The 10,133-nt window shown below is 36.4% G+C and overlaps 1 protein-coding gene across 1 annotated transcript; it reads right to left on the minus strand.

The window, feature by feature from the left end:
• Positions 1-4,559: 4,559 nt before the first annotated feature.
• On the minus strand, positions 4,560-5,657 carry LOC139901560 (uncharacterized). The gene has a single exon (XM_071884255.1). It carries the CDS (start codon positions 5,655-5,657, stop codon positions 4,560-4,562), a length of 1,098 nt encoding a protein of 365 aa, XP_071740356.1.
• Between the last annotated feature and the right edge of the window lie 4,476 nt (positions 5,658-10,133).

Below are 10,133 nucleotides of genomic sequence, written 5' to 3' on the forward strand. Positions count from 1 at the left end.
GTAGTTCGGATTCACTAAGGCGCGTGTGTTTTCGGCCAGCCTTCGTGTTGTGTGATCTGTCGGTTGTTTTATACACCGATGGTGGGGTCGTGAGGACCATGTTGTGAGATTAGTGATGCGATAGCCGTGTTTCGCTCACATGTTGGTTACGGGTGTGACGATGGTTGATTTCGTACACCTTGGGATTTGCGTTTCCATAGTCGTTTGGGCGCTATCGGTTTTTAACCGTTGGATTATGATGTTACGGTAGTTGCGTATTGGTCGTATTGCGCACTACAAGGGATGTCTATTGAGTGGTGTTATCCGTAAGGATTCGTTTGGATCGGTCTTCATCGGTTCGGGTTGTTGACCTTAGGTTGGGACTTGGGTGCTTTTAGCGTTGTACTCGGTAATAGTACACTAAGGAATTAATATCTCGGTATGAGAATGGTTGGGTTTTCCCAGTGTTAGGGAATGAGCATGGTGTTAGTGCTCGGATTATGGATTTGATAAATCGCGGGTGACGATTTACTTGTGGAAGGCGATTCATTGGGAAAAATTGCTTAGGAAAGTCGGATTGGACTTATGTTGAGGACCGTAGAGTGGAGTCCGTTTGGTCAAGTGATGAGGATCACGAGGACGTGATCGAGTTTAAGTGGGGGAGAGTTGTAAGACCCGAATATTTATTTTGTATACTTGTTTATAAAAGACATATGAGATCGGGCTTCGTTTAATATTTATATGGAATTAATATGCAAAGGAATCTGGTTCAGCTGTGTTGCGCGCCGCGCAGGGTTGGGGCGCGCCGCGCCGATTGCTGCTGACAAAACCCTCTTTATTTTTAATTGCTTTAATGAGGGGTAAAAGGGTAAAATCACATGGGGCCGGATTTGTGAGGCTTATGAGCTAGTTTGGATCAGTTTTGGATCCCATTCACATCCACTCATCATCTTCATCCATTCTTAGAGAGAGAGAGAGAGGCTTAGAGAGAGATTGAAGGTTTTGGCAAGGAAGAAGCTCGAATCGTTCAAAGTCTCGGGTTTTAAAGTTGTTCTCCTCGTTCCTAGCTACGTTGTGGTGGTATTGGTAAGCTCAAACTCCGAATTTCATTTGTTTAACTTGATATTCAATTTAGGGTTTTGAGTTAATTTGTTGAGTAACCCACTTAGGTGATGAAATGGGTTTATGGTGACTAGTTATTCTTGTCACTTGGCGGGTTTTGGGTTGGATGACGTTTTGGCCTTGATTAGGCTTTGGTTTGGAGTTTAATCACTTGGATTAGTGATTATGGAAGTATTGGAACCCATTTAGGGTAATTTGGGTGACTAATTGTGACTTTGGGTCAAATTAGGTTCGGTGGTAATTATGACCCAATTGGCGATTTAATGATGTTTTTAAACTTAAAATGGATTAAGTTGAAGTATAGAACCGAGTTAAATGTGTTTAGGTGTCAAAACTTGTAAAGGATGAGATTTTGACCTTTATGGGTCAAAATTAGGGTTTAAGTGTCAAAATGGGTATGACACGTGTTTAACACTTGAGTTCGAGTTTAATTGGCGTATTAGGACCATTCTCACTTGTGTTAGTGATTATTGGTTAGTTTTGGGCACGGTTTGTGCTTGGAAGTGCATTTGGGTCGAAATTGCACTAAGTGACGAATTGGGTTGATTTGTAAACCCACTCTAAGTGTATTGTTGTAATTGTGAATAGGTACTTTCCATTGGCGAGTTGCGGATTACTTGGAAGCACTCTTCAAGACTTCAAGGTGAGTGATATTATCCTATGTACATATGTATGTGTAGGATGGGTGCGGGTCGGGTGGAGTGATTCTCGGCTATAGAGCTCACTTCACATGTAGGTGGACTTGATGGACTTTTGTATAAGTCCAATTGGCACGGTTGTGCGTTTGGTTGACCATCTTTGGCGAAGTACACGTTCGTGTGTACATTATCACACGTGATTGTGATTTGGATGTTGTAGCCCCGATGTGGTGGATTTTATAATCCCGTGACCGTGGGTTTGAGTTGGAGACGTGAATCGCGTGTGGTTTCGGATTCACGATGACGCGTGTGGTTTCGGTCATCTTATCAAATGAATCTCGTGTAGTTCGGATTCATGGTGACTCGTGTAGTTTGGTCATCTTATTGAGGTAGTAATCTCGTGTGGTTTCGGATTACTAAGGCTCGTGTAGTTCGGCCAACCTCGATGTTGTGAAGATAGTAATCTCGTGTGGTTTCGGATTACTAAGGCTCGTGTAGTTCGGCCAATCTTCATTGTGGTATTTGGTTCTCGGTATTGGGTTAAGGCGTTAACCTTGTTCGTTTATATTGTTATATATTAATGTATTGTTGTGTTGTAGCTAACCCTCCGGGTGTAGCTATTTGGCGTTGTTCACATCGTCGTTGGTGAACTTATATTGTTGTTGTATCTTTAACTCGTTGCTTAGAGATCGTACGGTATGCTTAGTGTAGCGCCTTATATGGATGCCTCGGTATGCGGTATTTGTTATTTTGTGGCGTGTCCATTTTATACATATATATGTATGTAGTATATTATCATTCACTAAGCGTTAGCTTACCCTCTCGTTGTTGACTCTTTTTATAGATTGCATGCGGATGGTGGCTCGGGTAAGCGCGAGGATTAGCGGACTTGCATAGTTGCGTAGAAGGCTTGCTTTTGGATTTATTAGGATTGGGTAGCGTATCCCCAATCGCCATGCTCGGCTTTGTTTTGTATTAAAAGTCTTATGGTCGAAAATTGTATTTTGGTACTTAAGGGGGTAATTTGGGTCAATGTGGGCCCCACTTCGTAAACTAAATTTTATTAATGGAACGCGCTAGTTTTCATATATTGAACATGCGGTTAAAAGCGTTTTGTCTAAATATGTCGGGAACTAGTCAAACATTTTCGCATTTAAAGACTTTCCGGACAGTCAGGTTTGGCGCGCCGCGCGGCCTATATGGCGCGCCGCGCCAGGTGGCAGTCCAGCAAATTTTTTTTTATTGTTGTAATTTTACATGGTTTAATCGCGGGTTGGTTTGGGTTGTTACAATGTGGTATTGATGTTGCAACATCATGAACACTGGGATTAAGAGATCTCCCTTCATCATTGGGACTTGAAGAACTTTGAGTATTAGATTTTTCAGGGTAAAATAAGTCAAAGAAATTAATTTGATTTAAACCAGAAATATTATCAGACTGTTTATTTAAAAGTTTGAAGGGAAAAATATCTTCATAAAACTTAACATCCCTTGAATAAAACATAACTTTGCTATCCAAACTCCACAACTTATAACCTTTCTTTTCATTTGAATATCCCATAAAAACACACTTTTCAGACCTTTCAGAAAACTTATCAACAACATTCAAAAGTTTTGCAAAACATAAACACCCAAAGCTCTTAAAATGGGAGAAATTTGGTTCAAATCCAAAAATTATTTCATAGGGAGACTTTCCTGCTAACACCTTAGTTGGCAATCTGTTGATAATACAAGTAGCAGTTAGAACACACTCAACCCACATATAGAGAGGAATTCCCCCTGAAACATAAGAGATCTAGCTACATTTAAAAGATGTCTATGTTTCCTCTCAACAACTCCATTTTGTTGAGGTGTGTATGCACATGATGTTTGGTGAATAAATCCATTTTCAAAACATATGTTATTCATTTGTTGATTTACAAATTTAGTACCATTATCACTTCTAAAGACCTTGATGTTTTTATTAAACTGAGTTTTAATCATATTAATAAAAATTTTAACTTGGTCACTGACTTGATCTTTTGTTTTTATCATGTACACCCATACAGCCCTGCTGTAGTCATCTACAACAGTAAGAAAATACTTATAACCATCTCTACTAGTGACTCTATAAGGACCCCATAGATCCAGATGAATCAAATCTCCAAGAGTTTTAGTTTTGTGTTCACTTAGTGGGAAAGGTTCTCTAATCTGCTTTGCCTTATGGCATATTTCACATGGAAGATCATCAACCACATTAGTGATGCTAAGTTTGTTTTTTAAAACATGTAAGACTGGATCTGATGGATGCCCTAACCTATTGTGCCAGATAAGAAAAGAATCATAAGATACAATACTATTACAATTAACAACTTGACCACCTTTAGGCATATCAAACAATTACAGACCACCAGATTCACTACCAGTCCCTTTTATCATCTTTGCATTGTAATCCTGTATATAACACTTAGCATCATCAAATGTTACCTTGTATTTGCTATCTTTGGTTAACCTACTAATAGATAATTGACTAACACAATAACCAGGTACAACAAGAACATCATATAAAGTAACAGAAATAGTTAATTTTAAGTTTCCAATCTTATTAATTCTAGCTTCTGTACCATTAGGATGACACACTTTTAAATTCAAGTTTGAAATATCAACAATATCATGTAAACCTTTTTCACAGACAGTCATATGATGATTTCCACCTGAATCAATGATCCAACCCTGATTGGGATTGACATCACTGTTACAGTTATAAAATCTTTTAAAATTTTTGTTAAAAAACACATTATAATTATAAAACCTACCAGCCATACATGACTGAACTTCAAGTTAACTAGTTGAACTATTATCACTTAAAAGACTCATCAGCTTAACCATCCGCTCATTAGTGAGACTAAATGGAACAGGAACACTAGAACTAGGAGCAGCATCAACACTATCTGAAACAGAATTGTTAGCAGAAACATTTCTAGAAGACCCAGAATTGAATGGTCTTCTATAACCAGGAGGAAATCCAACAATTTCAAAACATCTGTCTATAGTGTGACCTAATTTATTACACTTAGAACATTTCAGATTAGGATTAGGCCCTCTATTTCCTTGATTGTTAAATCTATTGTTATTATTATTGTTGAAGTTATTAAATCTAGAATTGTTGCTATTGTTATTGTTTACATTATTCTTTCTAGTTTGAGCAACAAAAGCAGACACACTTCCTTTACCACTTTCTTTACCAGACCTAACCCTAAGAGATTCTTCCCTTGATATTATAGCATAAGCTCCTTTCACATCAGGTACAGGGTCTCTAGACAAAATGTTACTTCTAATGGTCATATAAACATCATCTAACCCCATTAAAAACTGCATAAGTTTCTGCATTTTATTGTGTTCATCAAATTCAGTTACAGCAGCACATACACATGTAGGTAACTTTACTAAAGCATCATATTGTTTCCATAAAGAATTCAAAGTGTGATAATAATCAAATATTGACTGCCCATTTTGTTTTATTGTAGTTATTTTATAATGCAGATTAAAAACAATTGAAGCATCAACTTTATCATATGTCTCAGATAACTCTTTCCAAACAACAGCTGCATTAGTAGAAAAAATTTGTCCACTGTATAAATCTTCAGACATAGAACCAAGAATCCATGACAGTACCACATTATTACATCTGTCCCATTGTTTTGCTAAAACTTCATTTGTTTCATCTTTTTTAACTGAACCATCAATAAAACCAATTTTATTTTTAGTACCCAAAGCCAATAACATGGATCTGCTCCATATGTTATAGTTTTCAGTCCCTTTCAATTTGATTGAAATAAAAGGTGTTCCAGTTGCAGTGTCACTTGCATGAAGATACAAGGGATCACCAAAATCTAATTTATTTATCAAAGTTACAGATGAAGTGGTACCATCACCCATATTAACAATATGATCAAGAAGTCAGAAAAACAACAGATAGCAGACAAGCAATTTTAACACAGATATCAGCAAAATATCACACAACACAAAAAATATACTCAAAAAAAAAAAAAAAAAACAATTAAGCACAGAGAAATCAAACAACAAAGCAATTGCAGCCCTGCAAAGTTAGAGAGATCAAACAACAAAGTAAATGCAGGCCTGCAAAGTTAGTAATAATCCAAGAATATTAAAGTAAAAGAAAAAGAAACAATAAAAGACACTTGACAGAATAGAGTTATTAGGTCTGATCAAGATTAATCTTTCCAGACAACTCCAATGGCTGCAAATGTTGAGAATGTTGAAGTGATCAGGGACAGGATTCCAAGTCAATCAAAGTTGACCGGTCAAGTATAATCACCTCCCTCAACATTCACGAGTAGACACAGATTTAGAGAAAGAAGTTGGTCTCACCTATAGGCCAATCAATCTTGTCCTTGAAGCCCTCCAAGAACAATTTCAATTGCTACCGAGTGAGTAGGATAGAAGACTTACAGTGGGGTCGCCAACAGTAATTCCACTCTCCTTCTTATCAAGATACGCAGCGGAATATGAAACACGTAACAAGAAAGAACCAACTGATCGATTATCAGAAAACCCTAACCCTAATTTTGACCAAATTAGGGCAATACAGAATTACCAACAATCAATCACCCACACGCCTCAATCGAACCCAAAAGAAACAGAATCAACCCCTAGATTGAGAATCTAAGAGGAAAAACACCAACCACGTATGAAACCCTAATTAACCATATCACAAACCACCACCGGATCTAACCTATCGCTCTGATACCATGTAAACAAACCTCAAAATTACTGAACTATAACAGATCAAAGAAATAACAAGATCCAAATCCAAAAAATATACACCAGATTCAATCTAAACTTTTACAAACAAAATGAAATCTCTCACACTCACTCTTTCTTCAATAAACAATACATTTATGAAGACACACAAAGAAATCACAGAATCAATCTCACAGTTGAATCAAGGTGATTAACATGTGAGAGAAGAACAGAAACCCTAGTAGATCGAAGTGAGAGAGAGATATTTCTCCAGAGAAAATAGAAAACTGATGATAAAATAAATTAAAGAGAAATACAGCCTTTTTTTATTTTCTGGAGCAAAATATTAACCATCTGGTCCCTGAACTTCTTAATTGTGAACTTTTGCCCAGAAAGTGTTGAAATAATAAACACAAGTTGTGTTTTTCTCAAATTGGCCACATAAATTAATGTAATAGCATCATCACTGCAACTTGATAACCAGCACTGCATCTCCTTTACAATCTACTCTTTTATGCAATTATCATCAGCAAATCACTTGCTATCTACTCACCTGCACAATCTCATCATAGAGAATAAGTAGAAATCATAAATAAAGAAATTAGATTGAACACTTAAAATATATATGTTTTAACAAAAATAGAGTCCATGATTGATCCTTATATGAATTTGAGACCACACTTGGTCTGCCGGTCATAGTGGCGGAAGATAGACAACATCAGGAGGGGGTGGTTGCCCCACCTGACTTTTAACCTATAACTACCAATTTAATATTAAGTGAGTTCAATTTTCATTTCTATATATTACTTCACACCCCTGGAATTTGCATGGCACAATAAAAAAGATAGATAATAAAAGTCCACCAAAATATAAATCTCCAACAACCCATTAATTTAATTAAAATATTAAAATAACTAACCATAATCATTAAAATAGATAACCTATTTCTAAATACAAAATTCAATAAAAATTCGTGTGGTGCCATTACCGATTTAAGGCGCTAAACGGAACAAAGAAGGACTACTATATATTATATGATTTTTTTTTTACTCCTATATGCTAAAGTACAATTTATTACTCCATATATGTTATGTTGAAGCTTTCATTAGTTGACGTTCTTTCATTGAATCAAGTTGTTTGTTTATAGTTTTTTTTTTTTTAATAGTAGTAAATTGTGAGTTGTGTAGTAAAGTATTAAATAATGAGTGTGAAATCTGCATAAGTTGCTCAATTGTAACGTTTGTGGAGTGTTCGGTAATAGATTATTTTATGCTTCTTTTGAGTTGATAACTAATTAATGATTAATGATGATATTACATTTTAAATATAAAGTACACCTTGGCGTTGATAAAATTATATTAATTTTTTTTATCAGTCGATTATTTTGTGTTTTTATATACTCCGTAGTAGTTTTTCTTCTTTTTTATCTAAGGACTCACCCCCTCAGTAGAAAAATTTAAGTTCCGCCACTGCTGCCGGATCACATCGGAAGAAGAAATGATCAATATCTTCTATGTTTTGTAAGCAAGTTGAATATAAAAGAGAAGAAAAAACGTCAAGTTCGTGTAGTTTAGATTGGTAAGCAAACGACTGAACATATCACGCCACACAAATACTTTTTATTCGATCGAAACGTATTTATTCAATAATTCTATCTCGTTTGTGTGATGCCACTGGGGGTAGAGTTTTTTAACTCACCATTGTACTTCGAAAACTTATTTAATGGAATGGCATAGTTTCAAAAGTATTTATCATTTACCATTATCTTTATCTTTTCTATAAGAAGAACTGTAAAATATGATAATAAATCCATGGAATATTCTGAAACGACCCTCGAATCGGCTCCAAGAGAAGTACGAGCCGAGTGCCCGTCGCAACCCGAAAGACAATCGCCCCTCATAAGCTAAAGCAGTGGACTAACCGGATATCTCCAGGTTAACAACTAAAACCATGGTGGGAGATATCAATTAGCCACAACTTTGAGCTTATAAGGGACCAATACTTTCAATCTATAACCGATGTGGGACGGGGTGTTACAAACTACTCCCTCCGTCCCAGATTAATTGTTCGCAGACAGAAAACACACAGTTTAAGAAATGTCATTATCACAGTGTATTTTTTCTGTACTTTTCTAACTTTACAGTTTCACCCCCAATCAATTAATTAGAAAATCCTCTAACTTTTGTAATTTAATTTATTCATTAGGGACAATATTGTAAACTTTACTAAATTTACTTTCCATTTTTGGAAGTGAACAATTAATTTGGGACAGCCCGAAAAGGAATACTGAACAATTAATCTGGGATGGAGGGAGTACCTCACTTAAACTCCTGACGTCCTCGTCAGACCGTAACATAATCAATACCCAGGATCCATAACCCATGAGATGCACGAGCATTGTGCCCATCGCACCCCGTGAGGATACCCTAGGAGATGCACGAACCGAGTGTTAGCCACACACTGGGAGGCCTATGGCTCTGATACCATATGAAACGACCCTCGAATCGGCCCCAAGAGATGCACGAGCCGAGTTCCCGTTGAAACCCGAGAGACAATCGCTCCTCATAAGCTAAAGCAGTGGACTAACCAGATATCTTCAGGTTAACAACTAAAACCATAGTGAGAGATATCAATTAGCCACAACTTTGAGCTTATAAGGGATCAATACTTTCAATCTATAACCGACGTGGGACAAGGTGTTACATATTCCCTCTCGAAACATTCGAGCAGTTTAGATTTCAATGATACTTTATTACTATATGATTTATTTTGGTTGATGTCATGGGCCTGAGATTGCCCTCTGGACTTTCCTTCTATAATCGTTTAAGAGGGTGTTTGTATTAGCAATTTAAACATGATTTTTTGATTATTGCGATTACAAAATCACAAATATTCTAAATACAGTGTTCGGTAAATAAAAAAATTGATTTTTCACGTTTTTTAACCTCAATATCGCGGTTTCCAGAAAGTGAGAGAAGTCATACTGCCTGTAAAACGCGGTACCCAATAAACTTTCCCGCCATACTTTTTTACATAAAAAGCCTCTTTATTGTGAACCCTACATCTTCATAAGATTTTAAAAGCGGTGCTTAAACTTCGCGGCGATATTGTTAGGCCAAATACATGCTACAATGAAGAAGTACCACCACAAATTTTGAACGATTCACGGTACTATCCCATGTTCAAGGTACACACTACATCTCATTTGAAATTCTAACTGCATCTTTTCTACAAAATTGATTTAAATTGAATAAATAGTATTTCGTACTTGCGGAATTGTATTGGCGCAATTGATGGCACACATGTGAGAGCGTCCGTTCGAGAGCATGAACAAGCAAAATATATCGAGAGAAAAGGTTACGCAACTCAAAATTTTATGGCAGTCTGTGATTTTAACATGTGTTTTACATTTGCGTAGGCGGGTTGGGAAGGCATAACACATGATACAAGAATTTTTCTAGAAGCGTACGAAGACCGAAAGTGAATTTTCCACATTCAATGGGAGGTTAGTTAATTTATATATTTTTTTTGTTGTTTCACTTAAATTTTAGTTACGTGCATAAAAATGTTTTTTTTTTTTTTTGCTAGTCTTTTGGAGGACTAAGGGTTTGGAGGTGGGTGCGAGGTCTGTTGCGGATTAGGGTTAACTGT

The sequence above is a fragment of the Rutidosis leptorrhynchoides genome, chromosome 3, assembly GCF_046630445.1.
Source record: "Rutidosis leptorrhynchoides isolate AG116_Rl617_1_P2 chromosome 3, CSIRO_AGI_Rlap_v1, whole genome shotgun sequence".
Lineage (NCBI taxonomy): Eukaryota > Viridiplantae > Streptophyta > Magnoliopsida > Asterales > Asteraceae > Rutidosis > Rutidosis leptorrhynchoides.

Coding starts and splice junctions, on each gene's coding strand:
- LOC139901560 (XM_071884255.1), bottom strand. CDS start 5,657: ATGGGTGATGGTACCACTTCATCTGTAACTTTGATAAATAAATTAGAT.